Source organism: Barbus barbus, assembly GCF_936440315.1.
Source record: "Barbus barbus genome assembly, chromosome: 6".
NCBI classification, from domain to species: Eukaryota; Metazoa; Chordata; class Actinopteri; order Cypriniformes; family Cyprinidae; genus Barbus; species Barbus barbus.
The window spans coordinates 25,643,551-25,664,786 of NC_136734.1; the positions used below are offsets into that span (position 1 = coordinate 25,643,551).

The following is a 21,236-nucleotide window of genomic DNA, read 5'->3' on the forward strand; positions in this document are numbered from 1 at the left end:
GGAAATATCTCAGCTAACATATCCTTATATGTAGGAATGTAATCCCAGTCATTTATACATATTGTATTACTTAAGTTTTTTTTTCTTTTGACATAATCTGACATAAGGACCTTGTTTTACTTCATGTTCTGAAGTAAAAATCTATAGTATTTAGTCTACCTATTCTTTTGAGGAAAAGCAGTGGCATCTGAAGCTGCATGTAGTCTTCTTTTTGCTTAAAAAACACAAAACTGCCTGTGCCATTTTGCGTCAAGGCCAGTGCAGTGGCCTGCTTGATTTCCCACTGTTCAGGAACTGGCGGCAAACTAGGCCTCGTCAGATGGCTCCAGAGCTCTCTCAAAGTGTCAGCTCCCCAAAATAGTCTTGTGACCAGACTACAGACACCAAACAAACAAAGGCACTCTGATCGTGTAAGTATCAGTCTGAGTGCTCGTGAAGCCTCTCTCCATCCACCATATCGTGCTAATCAGTCTCCAGGGAGTGGGATCGGACACGACACACATCCTATTGGAGCAAAGTGTGGTGTCTCCTGCCTGCGAGCTGGACTTCGGTGCAGGTTGCGGTGGAAACATTGATGTGCACCCTCTGTGTGGACAGCAAGGACAGAGGCACGGTGGCAGCAGATGTCTCGTGGCGGAGATTATAAATAAAAGCGACCAGAGCAGGGGAGCACTGACAGGCCTTAGCGAGGCCGCTGTCAGGGTGGCAATGTCTTTTATTCGCTGGATAGTTTCTCAGCAAGACACTTAGCCAACCTCTTCTAACAATGACTGTGTCCTTGTTATTGGACTTGATGCCTGCTCTTGGTTGGGGGCCATATCATGGGCACCAGTGGAGAACCGTGTGTGTCGGTTGGCTAGCTACAAGAAACATGAGGTTGAGAGAGCGAATTGAAATGGAAAAACGAATGAGTGTAAAGAGGTCGGAGAAAGTCAGCTGTGTGTGGATTTTTGGTGTCAATGACAGGTAGTAGGCCTAAGTCAACGTGTGTATTAAAAGATTGTTCAATATATATATCAAATGAATTGAGGAACAAACAAAAAAACTAGTTATAATTTAGTACAAATATTTTGTGTAAAAACACCTGAACAAGAATGTGATGGCACTCTTTCGCTGTCTTGGTGGATTTGCTGCAGTCAGGCAAATTGCCTTGGCAATGCTGTTGACAGCCTGTTGAAGAGTGAAGTGCTGAAAGGTGAATTAGGAGTGCTAATGAAGAACACACTCCCACTTGAGAAGGCAATTATCTTGGGTGTAATAGCTGAGGGAAGATTAAGTGTGATTCTAGCCCCAGAGGAGTATCACACAAGATTACACCTGAGATGTTTATGAAAAGAGAAAGACTTCTTCAAAACGTGATGACAGCAGTCTGCCACCTACAGGTCTCAACTCAGTCTATGAAATGATTTCAAATGAATGCTATGAAAACTGGGTGCTATTGTGGCTGATAACACTTTTACAGTGGATAAACACTTACTGTGATTAAACATTCAGAAAGAAAAATCATTTCGGAGGGGAAAAAATAAGAACGAGTGTGAACGAGTGACAAACCCCTTTATGTTGTATTTTAAGGTCAAACATGAATAATTAAAACGTTGTACTAACATTTTTAATTCTTTTAAAATGTGTGTTATTAATATTAATATAGAATTTAAGAGGACTGATAAAGTAATCACCGGATAGAAGACAGAGAGATTAATGCCTCAGGTTTCATGTGAAATGAAATAATCTCTCTATTAGCCTGTTAGCAGCTAGTAACACAGCACAACTTCCTGCTGCCCTCACCGGGCTAATATGAGTCTGAACATGGGATACTGATATTGCTTATGAGCCGCCCAGACACAAACGCAGATTCTTCGATGCAGACATTTATCTGATCGATGGTAAGTTTAAATTCATGATTAAGCGAACACTTTAATCCGTTTTTGAAATAAGACCTCTAGATAGACGTGATTAGCATTTAGCTGCTTATCCATTTTAGATACAACACAGTGATGGCGAATTTAGCACTAAAGGTAAATATTTGTCCTGTTAGTGTATTGCAGTTATTTAAATAAATAATTTTATATAATCAGATGGTTTGTACGTTGTGTGTATCTGTATGTATTATTATCATAACCTTTGACAGTGAATGGGGCGTCTGTTTCTTTAGCCCACCCTAAAGCTTTGTTTCATATTATTAACATATTTCGTTCTAAATAAGGTGTGAAATTTGCATTTGTGTTATTTACAGCCCTTGTAAATATATATATCTCGATTTAAAAGTTAAGCAATGAACAAAAACAGTACCCTTCTTGAGACGGGACAATACATATCCCACAATTACTTCCCAGTAGTGTTGGATATTATAAGCATTCCATTTACTTTTTACATTATCTATATATATATTTTTTTTATATTATTCAGTGTTACTTATATGTTAGTATAATTATTAATATAATAGTAATTATAAATTGTTTGACTAAGTTTCTGGTTTGTCGTTTTTTCAAATTTTGCACTAATTTTCCTCTTATACTTGTGTGTGTGTGTGTGTGTGTGTGTGTGTGTGTATGTATATGTGTATATATATATATATATATATATATATTTAATATTATATTTTAGTTATTTAAAATTAATGAAATGTAAATTATTTAAATTTTATTTTATTTTTTTCAAAAATTTACAAAACTGATATAATGACTTTATAAAAAATTAAATAAAATAAAAAAACTGCCCTCAGATTAAATAGCTCAATACTTCACAAATAAAACATTACTTTTATGCCCCATCAGAGGGAGGTCAGCTAAAACTGATAATGTATCAAATTTCACATCCATGTCAATTTTTGTTAGACATTAGATGCTTATAAAAGCATTTATCCATTAAACTTTGTGTGTCTGTAGGACTCTGAGCGTGAGACTGGGTGATAATATCATCATGCCATCAGCGAAGCTGCTGAAGAATGCTCAATACATTGAATTGGGCAGTTACCAGTATTGGCCAGTTCTGGTGCCCAGAGGAATCCGCCTGTACACTTATGAGCAGGTGCCAGGATTCCTACGGGAAAATCCTTATATCACTGATGGCTACAGAGCCTATCTGACCTCTAGACTGTGCATTAAAAGGTAAGTGCAGGTCTTACTTGTAACCACATTCAATGCATAGTTTACAGATAGTGTAGTAGCCTATAATTAATATAATATCATTTTAATATAACACAATCTCACTTGTTTTGTAGCCTTTTCATTCTGTCCAATGAGACGGTAAACATCTGGAGTCATCTGTTGGGGTTCTTCCTGTTCTTCACGCTGGGAGTTTATGACTTGTTGGCAGTGCTGCCTATGTTAGGAGCGTCCAGAGAGGACTATGTCATCTACTCCATAGGCCTCTTCTGCTTCCAGGTATGTCTGTGCTGCTTGCATCACGTGATGAGAAATTTAAGCAGGTCAGAAGTGCATTTAATAGCCCCCATTTAAACTTGAATAGTTAACACAGTAGTTAGCAGTGAATATAAAGAGTTTGTTTTTTTTGGCATGACAAACAAATAATCTTTTAACCATGGTTGCTTGTTTGGATCAGCTCCATCCTTTTTAATAAAAACTGATCTTTGATCAGCTAAAAGTATTTGTATGATCCTTGGACTGTTGAAGGCCTTTGATATCAGGCTTTCCACATTCACTGTTGCCAGGGTTTAGAGTTGAAACTTATGATTTTATCACCTAAACTCAGGCCCGTCTAATTCTAGATATGTTATCAGTTGCTCTTGTGCCATCGGGTATAGACAGAAATGGCAGCTTCTCTCCTTGGCAGCCATTCTCTCAAGTATCAGGATTAGGCAAAGTGCCTCTACCACCACCCGTGCATATTCTCTCATAAAGATATAATTATAGCATCTTTGTTTGGCTGCATAGGTTCATCACATGACTTTGAACTTTTTTTATTGTATTGTGAAAACTTTGCATATGTGAATCTGCATATGTGGCCTACACACGCGTCTGTATCTCAGAACTTTACGTTGTCTTCTCAGGTGTGCATGCTGTGTTCTGTGGGCTATCACCTGTTTAGCTGCCACCGTTCTGAAAAAAACAGCCGCCGCTGGATGGCACTGGATTGTGCTGGGATCTCCATAGGAATCATAGGCTGTTATGTTCCAGGAGTGTTCTATGCGTTCTACTGCAATAACGTATGTGCATCTGCTATATATAGGGTGCTGCTCCATTAAAATTTCTTTTGACTTTTTTTTTTTTTTTTTTTTTTTTTTTTTACTTTTTTTTACTTTTTTTTTTATGCGTGGAAGCATATGTTATTATATGTTATTTCCACCAAGAAATGAAAGTATAAAAAAGGTAATTGTTACTATTAAAGGGATAGTTCACCCAAAAATAGAATTGTCCTCATTTACTCACCTTCATGTTGTTCCAAACCTGTATGAGTTTCTTTCTTATCTTAAACATAAAAGAAGGTATTTTGAAGAATGCTGGTAATTGTCCCCACTGACTTCCATAATATTTTTTTTTCTACAACAGAAGTCAATGGGGACCAACAACTCTTTGGTTCGAACGACATGAGGGTGAATAAGTGATGACAATGTTTTTTGGGGGTGAATCATTCTTTTTTTTCTCACATTTGAGTTTTTTACAATTCACACATTCTTTCTCAGAATTACATTTTATATCTGAACATAAGCATCCATACTTTTGTGTGATGTTTGAGCTGATTACTAACGTCTGTGTACTGATGGGATGTATTTATTGTGGAATGGAAACTGACTGGTCAGGGTGTATGTTTGCACCATAAGTTAAGACAAATTTCCATTTGGGAAATGTTCTGAAATATCAAAGTGTACCGAAATTAACTAAACCATTCTGGCTCAGGGGAGGCGGATGTGGGCAGTACTGGAGGTAAACTTCCCAGGACTTCATCAGTGAAGTAACAAATGTTTATGTGAAGAGTTCAATCCAAGTAGGACACACAGGGTTCCCTAAGAATGACACGGAAAGCCTCTACACTGTGTGCGATAGGCGGTTATGGCCAATGTGGACAGGGGTAGATTAATTAGGTGGCTTGAGGTGTATCATCCCAGAGTGGTCTCTAGCAGCAGATGGTTGGCCTGCTTTTGTTGTGGGCATATGTTACCTGTGCAACAGATACAGAGCAAGAGTTCACCTTTTCCTGGGGAAAACAGTCTGGTGTGTGTGTGTGTGTGTGTGTGTGCTATGAATACTACAAGGAGGACTGATTATATGGGTTTAGTAAAGAGAAATCATTTTACTGTATTTTCAATTTCTGTTGTAGTACATTTATTCGTTCACCCGAAAAGAACACTAATGAGATTTTCAAAATACCTACTTTTGTGTTTCACAGAAGAAAGTTTAAAATGACATGGGTGAGTAAATAATAAAAAAAATTTCATTTTTGGGTGAACTGTCGCTTAAAAAGCGAGGAATAGTATGAACGTTTCATAGGAAAGTTAGACGTGCACACACTGAGAGCTGTCGCATCTTGACATTTCCCGTGAGATTACTGTAACACTGCTAGAGTATGTTTGATTATGTTGTACGATAGTTTATTCCTCCTTTCCTGTTAGTTTGCACAATGGACCCCCTGTGGAGCAGCTTTGTACTGCCTGTATAAAAACGACGAGGTGCCGCTTGGCGTGGAATCTTCTTTGTTTCAAGATTCTTGTACAGTTTTCTGAAAGCTTGGATTTTGGATATCCTGAGCAAGCTGCTTGCTCTCGTCCCCTCTACTCCCACTTGCTGTTTGCCGAGCACCAGCGCTTTTGGCCACGCTGCTCCACATGGTTCTCCCCACATATTGGAAGTGCTGGCTTATTGTGCCCCAGAATGCGGCAGAAATCTGCTCCAGCCCAAAGCAGATGGCCGTGTTCGTGGACCCACTCCGTCACTCCTGTTCCCCACCATATGACATTCACACGTGGGTGAGCCATCTCCACTCTCCCCCTGCCAAGTGTTTAGCTTTGCTTTTTGGATGACTACTCAATCAGCCAAGTGCCCCAAGAGAAAGAGAGACCGCTTTCTCCAATGCTTTTTCGTGCACCAGTTTTTTTTTTTTCCTGCAGAACAAGTGATTTTTTGTGTCTGTGTTTGCACATTAAGAGGACTTTCATGTGTTTGTGGATCATGTAGTTTTTGTCTGGTTTGTGTAACTGTCTGCAGTACTGGCGGCAGGTGTACCTGGTAACCGTTCTGGCCATGATGCTGGCAGTGTTCTTCGCCCAGATACACCCTCATTATTTGACCAAGAAGTGGCAGAAGCTTCGCTCTGTTATATTCTGTGCTGTGGCGGGATATGGCCTCATCCCCACCTTTCATTGGATCTGGCTCAGTGGGGGTTTCAGTTCAGACATAGTCCAGGTAATGGGCATCCTCACAATTTTTTAATAGATATTCATAAATAACATCAACTATAGTAATGAATATTGCCAGCCTATTTCCATGAAAAAATATTTACCAGACTTTTATGCATTTTTCATCCACAATAATATTAATAATATAATAGTAGTAGTAGTACTCAATATATATTCTATATATATAATTTTATTTATTTGTTTATTTTGGTAGGAATTTGTTCCCAGAGTGCTGATAATGTATGTACTTGCTGTAGCTGCTATCATCTTCTACATGTCCAAAGTTCCAGAGCGTTATTTTCCAGGTACTTGAAATGTTAATATTTCTTACTCTTTCATTTTTATTTCAACCAAGGGCCACACCTGCCTTAATTAAATGGACTCACACTGCTGTATGAGAGGACCAACCTCAGACAAGTTAATTGACGCTTTAATGCTCTTTTGTAATCTCTAGGTCAGCTGAACTACTTGGGCGCCAGCCATCAGGTCTGGCACATATTGGTGGTGCTCATGTTCTACTGGTGGCATCAGTCTGCACTTTTCATAACCAGCTATCGACACGCTCACCCTTGCTCAGACTACCCTCTTCATTCCTAGAGTTACGTGATCGAGGGACACCACTGAGGAATGTTGTATAGCTTTTAAATGATCTTAAAGCTTGATCACATTCAGTGTTTATAAGATGTGATTGAAAAGTGTATGTATTTTTTTTTTTAACTGTCTATTTTGACACTTTTTTACATTTTGTAAAAGTGCCTAGATGTTTCAGTATAACTACAATTTAAAGGCACTTGAGTTAAGCAGTGTTAAAAGCACTTTTAAAAATCAAGGTGAAGCACCATTTCACAGCATCTGCATGCGTGGGTTTCTACATCTATACAAATGTACTACTTGGGTAACATGCAGGTTATGTGGGCAAAATGTCTGTTACATGCTAATAGTTAAACATTCAGTATTGTATTGTCTGTTTGATACTATTTTGATGTTTACTTTTTGTATTTGCACCTAAAATTCAATGATTCACAAGCTTACTAGTACCACATTTATGATTTATTTTAGGTTTGTGTAAACATGACTTTTTAAATAAACGTACATGATAGAATAGTTGAAATGATACTTAAGTCATATAGTCTTATTTACAACACTGAATAAACCAAAGAGATTAGATAGGGCTTGTTCAGTAAATTGTTCAGCGATTGGTGAAATAAGTAAATGTCCTACACAAGTAAAAAAATATATATTTTGCGAGTTGCTCCATTTTGTAATACATCAGTATTATTTGTAATGATGTAGATAGATGACTGTTTACCATTTGCTTTTGTTTAATTTGTTACTAACAGCGGAAATGTAAAAATCCTTCCTAAAAATTAATGCATTTAATACTATGTATATTGCATTTCATCCATTTGTAATCTGTTGAGAAATCAAGTAACAAAGTTAGGACTGTAATGTGCAATAGAGCTACATGTTTTCAGTTCATTTTCTGCCTTAGAATAGTGAGCTGTACAATTGCATTTTTTTTTTAAACAGCGCAATGTGTAGTTTTAGTATTTAATGGTAGGGTGATGTGCTGTTATTTTTGAGAGCTGTTATTGAATCATGATGCTTCATGTAACACTATTTTAACTTATTTGGGTAATACATTGGGATATGCATTCTTCGGTACACCTGAATAAACATTCACTTTGTCCTTTTCAACTGCAGTTTTAATGACACTTCTTTTAATGAAAGATCTGACTGACCATAAATCAAAAACAGGGACTCATGATCTCAAAAAAAAAAATATTTTATTGCATTGTTAGAGTGTAGTACTACATAATAAAAAAAAAAAACTTGCAATGTTTGAAAAAAAAGCTTTTTTTGGTCTTGAATGTTCCAACTGCAGATACTCGTCGAGTGTAAATGTATCTTCTAAATGGCCCTTTTATATCAATAAAATTAGAATACTCTTCATGACTAAAATTGAATTTGCTTCAAACAAGTGACTTGTATATAAAATCGACAAACTTGCAATGAGCTAATTTTTGCATTCTTTTCCCTTTCCACAAGAGATGATTGTAAGTTTCAGATGTACTGGACACCTAATCATTTGATAACATCAAATATGTTAAGTTCAGGTTGGAGAACTATGCAAGTTACAACATTGTCTAATAAACTGCAAGTTTAACTTCTCTTGTGTGGTCAGTTTTCTAAAGGGAACATTAAATCAAGTCCCTTTTCGTGTATATAGACATTGTGACGTTCTTACAAAATGTAAAAATATGCATAAAATTGTCTGTGAATGACATTAAAATGGAGAAGGCCTACACACAGATGATTCCATTGACAAACGGGCTACTACAGCCATTGTGTATTCGAGGTACTGTTAAGCAGGGTGGGGAATACCCAGATAAGGCTTTATGGTGTTTATGTTGGTAGACAGGAGTTATACCAACTCAGTGGTCAACAATGGAGTACAAACTTAATCAAAATGCTGTTCTACATTGGTATTTTCCTCTTAATCCTATTAAAACAGGATTATACACACATCTCCACTGTTTTTTTTGTTGTTGTTTTTTTTTACTGAGCAGAGCGCTTATTGAAATGCAGCATAGAAGGCTTTCTAGCGTGTAAAGGCTAAAGAATATGCTTCAAAAGCCTATTTGAAAGCATCCATCAACCACAGGTTTAAGTCACCAAAAGGAGGTGTTTTAGCTGTCCAGTTAGGTATTAAAATACTCGAAAAACTACAAAAGTTGAATCTTATCTAGTTTAAAGGCCTATGTCCCAATGGGCTGCACATACACAGAGATCACAGAACAAAGCTGCCGTCCGTTAAAGACATTTCAAAAGGCTGCTTGGACTTTGCATAATGTAGCAGTGTATGTGTGTGTGTGCTGGAAGACAAGACATTCACTCCTTTGAGGGGAAAGGTGCGGCTCCGAAAGGGTCGAGATCCATTTGTGGGGTTTGCGGATCTCCGCTTTGGACCACCAGTTCTGTGAAAGGTACTGCTCCAAAGTCATCGATCTTATTTTCGTCGAACACGCCATGTAGGGAGCTGGTTCTCGGCTTGCCGTTTGTAGACTTGATCTCACTTTTGTTGTCTCCCAAGCTCTGGTGCTGACCATGTCGACTGCCATCTTGTGGATGAAAAGGCTTGGCTCCAAACGGATCCAATAAGACCTCCTCTGGGGGGAAAGCAGCTCCTTTTTCCATCACCTCGCCCAGGGAAATACTGATGTTCTCTTTGGAGTCGGACGTGCTGAGGAACTCGTTGCTGCTTTGCGAGTCCCGTCTGCCCACTTTCTTGTGCCTTCGCACCCCTTCTGGGGTACGAAAACTGGGTTTGTTGCTCTTCCTGCCGCCGGTGGGCGTGCTATGGTGTCGTTTCCCATTGCCTCCACTGGCCTCCTGCTTGGTGCGCCTTTGTCGCGAGGAGAGTTTCTGAAGACTGCGCTGCTTCTGCCTCTGTTGCTGGGGACTGGCTTCTTCGTCGAAAGGTGCTTGGTCAAAAACATCCTCTTGATCCATTGAAGTGGGTATTACATCGCCAGGTTCGAAAGGCGAGAATCCAAATACATCCACGCTGTCAGGAGAAACGGGTGGCGTCTGGCCGCTGGGTCCATCGCCACTCCTGCTGGACCTGGAGAGGTTTCTATTGAAAGGAGCTTTGGTGAATACATCAGTATCTTCTGCAGCGTTCTCCGGGCTAGCCTGCCTGAAAGGGGCTTTGGCAAAAATATCTGAGCTCTCTGGTGACACTCTGGGCTGACCACCGCCAACAAAAGGAACAGCACCAAACACATCCACAATGCTTGTGACAGGCATGGTGATGCTTGGCGAACTGGGAGTGATCACATTGGCTCCAGATTCAGCTTTCACAGTTCTTGGAGGAAAAACCGCAGCTTTGTCATTCGACAGCCCAAGTTTTGCTTTCCTAGAGTCACAATCTGAGTCTGAGCTGTGCTTGTCTTCCTCTTCCTCTATCTCTTCCTCAGAGTCCATGAGTAACGGCCTCTGACCCAGGTTCTCAGGTTCGGTGTCTTCGTGTTCACTGTTTAGACCTTCCTCCTCTTCGTCTTCACTGCTTTTGGGAGAGGGTGGGTCGGACTCAAAATCACTGTCTGATTCCTCGCCTGCTTTCTGAGGCAGTGAACTAGTGGAGCTCATTTTCTTTGCAGGTTTGTGTTCTGTGACTGATGCCAGGGTTGTGTCTTGCGTAGCTGGAGCAGTCACAGCAACACTGGGCTTCTCAACAGGATGCTCTGCTGTCAGCACACCAGCTCCTGCTAAATGAACACACAAGTTAACGATAAATGTCTGATAAACACAGCAAGTGACTTTAATTTGCTTTCAGTGGAACTAACACCTTTCCCATACAAAACTGAATATACTTACTATTATTCCACCCTTGAAGCAACAACAGCCACAACTGAGAACATTAAAAAGAAAGCTAAAAATAGACATACAAACCTACTACAGAACGCTTAAGGATAAGAGTGAATGAAACGGTGAGTCCAAAAAAGAGCTAATCAAAATATAAACAAATTAATTTTTTAGAACAGTATATCAGAATATTTGAAATCGTTACATCCATTACAATCTTTACATTATATTAAAAACATGATAATACTAGAAATCGCAATAATACTAAACCAGTTGGCGCATTTAAATTTGACAGCACTAAAATACAAAAACTAAAATGTAAATAAAGTGAAACTAGAAGACTTTGGAAAAAGAAGTCTTCAACCTAAACTGACCATGATAGAAGGAATGATGACGAGAAAAAAAATTTCTAAATTACAATAACCTCATCTTAAAAGCTGAAAAGCATCATTTAATACCATTAAAGTTAAATAGTTATAAAGCTATACTATAATTTTATTTTGGTTTTGTTTGTCTAATGATGATTCTTAACCTTTTTAATTTAAGTAATTTTACAATTACAAATTTTAAAGAAAGTACATTTGTACTACCGTATTATGTGTATTATGTATTACACAGAGATGAAACAACTATTATATGCAAAATATTATATTATAATATAATAAAAAAGAAAAATGTTTTGCTTGCTTGAAAGAATTTTTTAACCTCAAACATGATTTTGGAAATTGCACAAGACATTTTCAAACCTTATAAAAGAACTGACTTGTGAAATACACTATTTATTGTTTCTCCTGTAATTAAACTAGTGTATCTTGCTACAGCGTATCACAATATTTGTCAACATGAATAATTATTGAGATGTATCTAATTTCAAAAGACTCAAATTCTCAACATGGCTAGGCATTGCCATCCTCCCCCTGCTGAGCAGGCAGAGCTGCGGATCGGTTATCAACAGATCCATCCAAACTGGCAGAGCGAGACACTAGATTAGCCAAACCTGGTACTATGAATATGAAGTTCAAAAATATATAAATAAAACAGTTAAATAACATCTACTTCTACAACAATAATTATAGTCTTAACAGGACAGGCAAGAACAGTGCTTGGGGGAAGGGGGGTGACAGTAGAGCAAGAACAGCATGGAAGGAAAAAGAAACTGTGGTGCTTTTTCAAAGAAATATTAAGCTTAGTGGAAAAAATACATGAGCAGACTGTTTAGAGAGTCCGGATTACAACACATCTAATCACGCCTACCTCCTGGAATACAACAATCCACAGCGCAGCATAATGGAACATCCTTAATCATATAAGAAGATCGCAACCAGAAGACGACATTTATTGAGTGTTCTTTTCCAGGCCCATCAGATTACATGCTGATCACTGCTCTAGTAAAAACAGCCATAGCACGTGGATGTCCAGACCTCTTCCTGCTTTGCTTGAATAGGGAACATAATGGAAATGTCACATTGCTCTGAAAGCTACATATCCTTCCAGTGGATTACCCAGACCTCCCTTCCCCAGCTCAGCAGATGCAAAGATGATTGTGTTTTTGTCTTCACAATATATGCAAATGATTTACGGACACAGTCGTGATATGCTTCAATAATTCAAATGTCTCTTACCTCATTACGTCCGAGTGCCTCTGTTCTACATGCAACTTTACCAGGCAAACAGAATATTTGAATGGCGTTCATAAAGAGAGCTTATGCTCATTCTATAGTTTGAGCCATTTTATTATGCTTTTTTTATGCAGATTAAGCATACAAACCAACAGGAATGCTACAAAACATAATTGGTCCTCATAACATAATCATATACTTAGCATATACTAGATTTAAGAATGTTTTCACAGCCACATTTTAAATCAAGAGGTACTCCAATAGTACCCCATTCAACCATTGTCAGATCTAAAAAGTGCACGCGAAAGATTAAAAGTAAAAACCTTATGCTATGCTCCAAGAGAGTATTTAGCATTTTCTTAACAGATTTTATGTTAAATTATATATACTTTATATTAATTCTAAATTTAATGTCAGCATTAACGTTGAAGTAAAACATCAGGCTGACAGTATAATGTTAACACTATTGTAAAAAAAAAAAAAAAAGTAATTGGTGTCAAAGGTGGCATGTTTAAGCCACTTCATTTAAGTGTTGCAACATCTTTGTCTTTATATACATTTTTTTGGTATGAATATGGTGTTAACTATGCTTTTCCAAAATAAAATATGAACTACATATTAATATTATAAATGTTTAGAATAAACAGTTAGACAAAGACAGCCATGCTAATTATATCAAAGGAAGATCATCTTGCTCTTGTGGCATAAAGGTGGAAGACATCAGAACCTCTTATACTCGAAGCATTAGTCAAAAGCTCCTGATATGAGCTTCTTTAACAAAAATCAACAAATATAACACTGCTTTTAAATAAGCTTTATTTATAATTAGCATTGTATAAAGAAACATTCAGTTATACATTATGATACATGAGTATTTACATCGGTTTGTCAATTGGAGACTGAACATTAACAGCTTATGCAACTGATGCTGTATGAATGCATGTATGTACAGATGAGAAGTCACTGAGGAATGGAGGAGCTATGAACCTCTGTCATCTATAGGAACATATGCAACATAAACAGTGTGTTACACAGCTAAGACTCTTGTACCATGATCTCTCAGGCAACATAAGGCTTGAAATGAAAGCTGTCACCTGTGCACTTTTAGTATTAGCGTCAACAAAATTAAAAAATTAAGACTAAAAACAAAAGTAACCTATAACTCCAATTTATATGCAAGTGGGTTTAGTCAGTCATCCTCACCAACTGTTCTGCTTACACTTGCACAATAGTTCACAATATGGCTCTAAAGACTTTTAATACAAGTTGTGTTCACAAGTCTGTCAGTTTTAACTGTCCACCAATATCCCACTCAGTCAAGATGTCTCTGAAAATGGCTGTCTTTATCTAATACAGAATGGTTACAAGCACATTAAACTTTAAAACGAAAACACAAAATGTTACCAGACATGATCTGATAAAGCAAAGCAACTTGAGTGGGTGATGAGATGATTGAGTACATAAAATTAGGAATCCGGAACACTGATTCACTAAACATTATGGTCAACTTACCGTTGTGAAAATAAAAGTTTGTTAAGCATTATGGTAAGCCCTTCATGTAAACTATTACTAAATGCACTGAGCAAATACCTCTAAATGCATGTGCTGACAATGAATCCATTAATTAAGGCTCAATGCTGCCATTATGAATGAGTCAGCAACAAATGATGTGATGTGTCTGTGGTGTGACAACCAGTGTTAATACGCAAAAAGGCTCATACATTCTTAGACAGTGTTTTCTATGGAAAACATCATCTGTGACCAGAAAAGAGTTCTAGCATAGGCTACATAATAATAAAACAAATTATGCAAAAGAAAGGGAAAAAAAGGGCTGCCAACTCTTAGTTGCTTCTGTAGATGCAACAGTTTCTGATTATTCGGCTAACCTCACTCCAAGTTAACCTGCCAACGTTCCCTAAATTGGCAACAAAGTATCTTCACAGTAAATTACAGAAAGGAAAAACAAGTCTCAATGAGGAATTTAAAGCCAACTCTAACACTGGAGGAGAGAGACTTGTGTTCATCTCCATGAAAAATTGGCATGTTTACAAGTAAACAGTGAATATGAGGATCGCTGCAAATTTTCTATGGTTTGAGGTCCATAGAAATTGTACCTGAGAACTTCTGGGACTCACTGTTTCTATCAACAACTTGCTATCAAGCACAAATGTAGCTCTGAAGTAAAGAAAAAAGAAACAATTTGGTTGCTCAAGAATATGAAAATGTAATCTATCATGCCAACCTGATGCCTTTGACAAAAAAAAAAAATCAATTTTTTTGCATTTTCTTTTCTAAATAATGGAAAAACACTTTTCTGCTCTGCATAATATAAACATAAAATAAAAATTTTAGTCCTGACTACTGAGCAAAAAAAACCCTAAACTGACAAAAAGTCTAGAGTACAGTTCACTTATGGAGTTAGCTCAAACTAATTGATTAAAACTAAACTTATTAAAATGTTGTTTAAAAATGCAGATGTGAAAAGAGCATAGCACAAATTTACTACTATAATAGTGCAAGTGCAAAGACAAACAAAAGTTAAAGCTTGAAAAACAACAAATAATAACAGCAGGGGGAAAAAAAACTCAAGGCACCAGCAACAAGCATGGAGGTGCTATAAAGCTGTGGTTTTGTGAAGTATAAATCCCAAGAATTAAAAAAAACTTAAGTCTATATTTCTTATTATCGCTTATAGTTCCAAATGATACATATACATTTTTTTTTTAAATCTGCAAATTCTCTCTATTTCTATGCTTGCATTTTACTATTTACTGCCTGTTGGGGAGGGGCTATCTATCTATATATATATATATATAAAATATCTAAACCTATGCATGTACCTAATATCTAAACCTATGCATGTAATTTTTCTCTCATCTACTCCTTATGAACAGTGAGAAATAAAAACAAGAAAGGTTTTCTAAGACATACAGGGTTTGTTTAAATAAGGACAAGATTGTAACTGTCTAAATGTATGCATTTAAAGTGGTTTAAGTTATAAACGGTAACATTGATTTTGTTTGTCTCCCGACTCCAGATGTGACAGTGATATGTGGTGTAGAGCGGCCACATCCAGCGAGCAGAGACAGAAAGGGGTCGGGAAGAGCAGGAATAGGGGAGCACAGATATGAGGAGAGAGGAGGAGGACGGTAAACAGGGAACTTTGGTGAGGATCCTTTGAGAGCCGGCTGCTAGAACTTGCCTGCGTTGGCCAGGAAGGGCACAGAGCCAAATGGATCCTCAGGGAGGGAGGGCTGCAGTACCGGCTGCTGTCTGTCTATGCTGCTGGCCTCCATACTGACAGATCGCTCTACCGGCTTTTCTGTTGGCAAGAAGTGTGGCAGACATGTAGAAATTGTTAGTGTAAGAATAAAGCAGGATGTGTATGCCCTCTGCTGGAGAGGGTGTAGAATAGAATACTACAATAGGATGGACGTCTGGATGCAATTCTAAAACGGCCTCAAAGGAACAGAGACACTTGCTTGCTCTTAGAAGGTCGAACTCTCGATCAAGAAGCTCCTCTTCTGTGAGTTTGGAGAAATTGTCTTCTCCAAATGGGTTCCAACTAGACATATCAGGAGGGCTATTGACAGTCTGGGGAGGAGGGCTCATGACATCCACAGTGGACACTGGGTTTCTACTACAACAGAAAAAAAAAAATCAGACATTTAAAGAGATATACGTTAATGAGTCTATATATACACATACATACATACATACATACAGCACTGTTCATTTTTGATGACTTGCACTGAATAACAAAGGTTCTTTGTGTGTAACAGTGCTATTCAAACTACTCCGTATTCTCCTTATTTTACTTAAGTAAGCTGTTTACTGTGAACGTGCAAGACTTCCGATTCATTAGCCACTATAGGTAAATATCGAAAAACCGTAAACAGTAAAATTGTATGCTCTACAAATCAGTGTGTGTTTATAATTAAGATAATACATTAAAATAGTATGGTTAAAAATACCAGTTTGCAGTTTCCAAGCAGCATAACAGCTAAAAATAACTGGAATCGAACGACACCGGACACATTCAATTTACAAAAGGCCGCAACCATTCTAATGTGAAAAATTAGATGGGTATACACTACTGTTCAAAAGAGGGTCAGTAAGATATAGAAATCAATGCTTTTATTTAGTTATAATATAGTAAATTGATCAAAAGTGACAGTAATAGACATTTATAAATGTTACAAAAGATTTATTCAAATAAATCCTTTTCATTTTCAGAATCGTGAAAAAATGCATCATAGTTTCCACAAAAACATTAAACAACCATTTTCAACATTGATAATGCAAATCAGCATATTAAAATTATTTGTGATGGATCATGTGACACTGAAGGCTGGAGTAATGTCTGCTGGAAATTCAGCTTTACCGTCACAGGATTAAATTACATTTTAAAGTATATTAAAATACTAAACAGTTCTTTTTATTAAGTGTATATATTATAATATTATAGTTAATAATATTATTTCAGAATACTACAGTTTTTCTGTCAAAATGTATTTATTTATTTTGATCAAATAAATGTATCCTGGGTAAGCATAACCCATTAAAAAAATCTTACCAACCCCATATTTCTGAATGGTAGTGTACATTCTACTGTGAAATTCTATGACAACAGCAATATGACAAAATAATTTTCACTCAGTGTGACTGACTGACTATGGAGAAGTACATCGGTAATAATGTCCAAAGTGCTTGCCTGATGTTAGTGAAGGGTGTCTCTACTGGAGAAGGTCCTGCAGGGTTATAGGAGCCCAGTGAGGTGTGGAACTCCAGAGGGGAGATATAGGGTACCTGTTGGACTGGAGCACATTGCTGCTGCTGCTGTACAAAGGCCTGCTGGTATTGATGCATCTAAGGCAAATAAACTCAATTTAGTAAACTGCTACAGGTTTTAACCATGGCTGCTGGGGTGTGCTAATGCTCATCAATCTTTAGATTTTCAGTCTGACAACATAATGGTGCTACTTTCGTGTCTCATGTACCACACAGCAGCATCTATTGTGTTGCTAGGCTAAATGTTTGATGCTATATGATGCAATGGATTTACAAAAAACTCAAAACGGCAAGAAACTCAAAACAAAATCTCACTTCCATTATTATTAATTAATTTGCGAGTAGATGTGTAATAAGAAAGATATAATATGCAGTATTGCACATTGTAAAACCCTTCAGGGTAACACAAGACCTGGTCATCCTGGGTATTTTGTGATAATTAAATAGAAGACTGCATAATCCCTTCCTTAACTTTTGCTTAACACAGAGAAAAGTGTGCTTTTCCTATACAAAATGGCACTGATGACACAGGGAGATAGAAAGAGACACACAGACAGAAAGAGCGCCACAGAGGCCTTCGAATTTCCCTACAGTGTAATTGCCTCATATGTTACAATTTAACACAGAGAATCGGTCGATTTCACCACCCCATTCAATCCCCTGATGGTTTTGCATGGAGCAGATTGCATCTGAAATTAAACAGATGGTAACCCCTCGGTGGAAAATGAGCTAAAAATTGCTCCGCCTTAACTTTAAGTATTTAGTGAAAGTCACTTAACAACATTTCCCGTTTTAGCGTAAATACAATTCAAAGGAATTACTGACGGTTATGATTGGGCGACATTCACTTGGATAGAGAAACAGTTTGGCACAGAAGACTGCTTCAATTAGTTGGGCCAAATGAGTATTTAAGGCAAAGACAGTCTAATTTCAGACTACCAGGAAAAACGATTAATTAAATACAATATACAACATAACCTACTGACATACACATAGTGGCTAAATTTACATTTAAAGCAGCACCATCCACCCGAACGCATTTTACATTCCTTCACAACATTCACTTATAAATCTCTCCTATATTAGAACTGCATCCATTTACAATTTGGCAATTCTATTTAAAATGTGGCAATTCTATTTAAAATGTAAACAAATGGCCCTGCCACTAACGCTCCAGGTGTATGAGGCGTCTCACCAGGGCAGTGTAGTGAGCCTGCTGTTGCTGCTGGGATTGATATATGGGCTGCTGCACAATCATCTGCTGCTGAAGCATATGCTGCTGCTGCATCTGAAGGCTCTGTTGCATGGCCTGATGATACTGTGAGAGAGAGAGAGATGTCAGTGGACAGTCGTGATGAGCGTGGGAGTTTAATTTATGCTTCTCAATATGTTTAATAACAGCATTGTCATAAGGTTTATCATTTACCATCGAATGTGCATTTAAAATTCAGGGCAGTGGGCTTGAACTCTAGACATCAAGACATTAAACATGTTGTGATAACACTGCAGTTCATGACAGAACCGCCAATTTTTTTTTGCTAGTAGGAAGAGCAATGGCCTGACAATAGAATGATGCAGTTTACTGTTGTTTGTTTATTTTTTTATGGAGCAGCAAACGAGTAAATGTTTTCATCAAAGCATTTTGCAGTGAGTATGTACTGTTTCATTTAATAATAGGAGAAATTCACCACTGGAAAGATGGACTGTTAATAAAATTAGGCTTTCTGTGGCAATCCTTTAATATTGATGGTAATTTGAGTTTCTTTTGAAAATTCTACATTTTCTAAATGCATGTTATGTTATTGATCTTAATGTGAACAATTCATCTACGCTCCATCACTCGTAATTTAAAAATCAAATGTCATAACTTGACATTCCTGTGAAATGACAGACTTGTTTGTGGTGACATATGCTAGACTTCTTCAATAATGGAATCATTTTAAACTCTGTTGCTTTCTTACAGTCAACTGCAAGCTCACATTCAGATCTGCCATATCTGATCAACAACCAATGGATAGCAAACAATTCCCCACTCCACTTTTTTTGTTCTTAGATAATCTGTTTCACTCAATTGTACATCACAGAAGAAGAGATCTGTATGATTAACCAGAGAACCAGCAGCTGTGCATTAATAGTCAAATTAAAAGCATTACATTATTGGTCACAGATCTTAATTTCTAAATGTAATACTTATTAAATTCTCAAGTCATTCCTTAAAAGTGAAACATTAAAAATATAAAATAATGATTAATATATAATATGTTTAATACGAAAATAACCATATTTATCACCCGTTACTTGTATAGGCACTTAAAAATACTGAATGTAAACTGTTCCACCATAATCAAGGTTGTTTATGGTTTAAATAATGTAGTCATGTGCTCATAAACAGATGACAATGAACAATCCAAAGAAGAACCAACTGACAGTCACAACAAATCACGCTCTAACACACACAAACTATTATTGATTTTCCACAATTATTTAACTGAGCCATATAAAAATTCACAGTACACATTGTGCCTAAATATGATCATTTTCAAAGACCTGCAAGATATTAGTTTAAACTTAAGGGCCAAAAGCTGCTTTACATTGGTCTTGACCCCCTGAGCCACTTATTACCTGTTGCATGTACTGTAGCTGCTGTGCAGTGACTTGCTGTTGATGGTGTATATTGTGCTGCTGCTGCTGCTGCTGTTGTTGTTGCTGTTGATGATGATGTAGCTGTTGCAGTCGAAGGTCTCCAGGCTGCAGCTGCTGTAACACTCTGTTCTGCTGACTGCTGTTCGGCATCTGCGCAGCCGACTGCTGCCCGTTTCCAGAAGCTGAGACAAGCACACATATACAGTCAAAGCTAAAGTCTCCAAAGTGAAAAAAAGAACACAGACCATATTTAAGAAAATGTGTATAATATTGCTTACCTTTCTGGCCGTTGCTAACCGTACCTGAGGATACAGTCATTTCCACAGGAGTTACAGAGCTGGACAAAGGCAAAACATTACTATTTGCAGCTTTGGGTCTTTGTCTGGGTGCAATTGATGTTTCTGTTGGTCCAACTGAATCTGTTATTCTAATGAAAAAAAAAAAAAAGAAATGAGGTGAAAATAGGATACTCAAAGGGTTAGTTGGATTCAAACAATCTGAAAGTCACATACAAAGCTCTAAAATGTTACCTGGCTTTTGTCAGGCTCTTTTTAGCAGCAATATCACTAGCAGTAAAGGGCTCTGGCAATGAGGTGGGAAGGGGAGAGTTCTGTGTGGCAAAAAAAAACATACAAACAATCAGTAATTATTTATAATTCTGAATCAAAACTTTAAATTCAACAATTAAATTGTGTGAGGTAACTTACAAAAAGATTTGGCACCGGACACTCCTTTCCAGCTAACCGAAAGGCAAAGTAAGAAACTTGATAGATGTCAGGTCTCTTTTCTTCTTCAGGCTCCAACATGTATCCTGGGGTGGGGGGGGGAGACCGTTATAAGGCTAGTTAAGAGTGCTAATGTACAAAAGTACGGTTTTAGGAGAAGCTCCCTTATAATTCCTGAAACATTAATGGGATGAGAGGAGCTGGGATACAATTGTCCAGTATCTCTTTGCAACCAGAGGGTGGAGCTATTGTTTAACTTAATATCAAAACTCCACCACAGCCCTTGTGTACACACTCAAATTACACAATATTCCACAAAATAATTTGAAATCTCTTGGGAGCATCTGAAAGCTGCTTACTGATTAAACAGTGCAACTTCGAGGAGAATTTTGAACCGTTCGGAACAGCAAAGGTTCCGTCACATATGGCAACTTGACTCTCCCCAAATGGAAGTGTGAAGAAACACAGCTTGTACAACAAGCATCCAAGTGCCTGGGAAAGAGAGAGAAAACAAGAAACTGTAATTCCACACAAGAACATTCAATACATCAGGTTTCATTGTTCTAATAAGAAAACACTGCACCGTGACAACACTTATAACGGCTGACAGCTGCTCTATGTTGTGTGAGATGAATTCTGAGAATTCTTTCTATTTTCAGATGCAGCAAATGGGCAGGAAGTATTGTCATACATTTCCTCTTCCTAGCCGAGCATGTACTGACACGATGACCATTTGAT

The 21,236-nt window shown here is 37.5% G+C and overlaps 2 protein-coding genes across 7 annotated transcripts in view; one reads left to right on the top strand and one right to left on the bottom strand.

Annotated features, from left to right (window-relative positions):
* The first annotated feature begins 1,391 nt into the window (after positions 1 to 1,391).
* LOC306871970 (progestin and adipoQ receptor family member 3-like) lies at positions 1,392 to 8,516 on the top strand. Of its 2 annotated transcripts, XM_079420266.1 has the most exons (7): positions 1,392 to 1,883; positions 2,886 to 3,107; positions 3,221 to 3,383; positions 4,010 to 4,165; positions 6,162 to 6,359; positions 6,567 to 6,657; positions 6,807 to 8,310. In XM_079420266.1, exons 2-7 carry the CDS (start codon positions 2,920 to 2,922, stop codon positions 6,947 to 6,949), a joined length of 939 nt encoding a protein of 312 aa, XP_079276392.1. In that variant the 5' UTR covers positions 1,392 to 1,883; positions 2,886 to 2,919; the 3' UTR covers positions 6,950 to 8,310. The 2 variants fall into 2 exon arrangements, with proteins under 2 accessions (XP_079276392.1, XP_079276393.1); XM_079420267.1 differs by lacking the exon at positions 2,886 to 3,107 and having other exon boundaries at positions 1,754 to 1,883; positions 6,807 to 8,516.
* LOC306871969 (BMP-2-inducible protein kinase-like) overlaps positions 7,940 to 21,236 on the bottom strand; it is a 35,929-nt gene continuing 22,632 nt past the window's right edge. For 2 of the 5 annotated variants that reach the window (XM_079420263.1, XM_079420265.1), the window contains exons 7-16: positions 20,858 to 20,990; positions 20,481 to 20,584; positions 20,304 to 20,383; positions 20,052 to 20,200; positions 19,753 to 19,955; positions 18,326 to 18,448; positions 17,054 to 17,208; positions 15,822 to 15,979; positions 15,542 to 15,661; positions 7,940 to 10,623 (exon numbers count right to left, since the gene is read on the bottom strand). In XM_079420263.1, coding sequence (XP_079276389.1) covers positions 9,245 to 10,623; positions 15,542 to 15,661; positions 15,822 to 15,979; positions 17,054 to 17,208; positions 18,326 to 18,448; positions 19,753 to 19,955; positions 20,052 to 20,200; positions 20,304 to 20,383; positions 20,481 to 20,584; positions 20,858 to 20,990 — 2,604 coding nt within the window. In that variant the 3' untranslated portion in view covers positions 7,940 to 9,244. The remainder of the gene's footprint in view (positions 10,624 to 15,541; positions 15,662 to 15,821; positions 15,980 to 17,053; positions 17,209 to 18,325; positions 18,449 to 19,752; positions 19,956 to 20,051; positions 20,201 to 20,303; positions 20,384 to 20,480; positions 20,585 to 20,857; positions 20,991 to 21,236) is intronic. The other 3 variants (XM_079420264.1, XM_079420262.1, XM_079420261.1) reach the window with 3 other exon arrangements.

Coding starts and splice junctions, on each gene's coding strand:
- LOC306871970 (XM_079420266.1), top strand. CDS start 2,920: ATGCCATCAGCGAAGCTGCTGAAGAATGCTCAATACATTGAATTGGGC. Junction 3,108..3,220: donor TCTAGACTGTGCATTAAAAG/GTAAGTGCAGGT, acceptor CTTGTTTTGTAG/CCTTTTCATTCTGTCCAATG. Junction 6,658..6,806: donor TCCAGAGCGTTATTTTCCAG/GTACTTGAAATG, acceptor TGTAATCTCTAG/GTCAGCTGAACTACTTGGGC.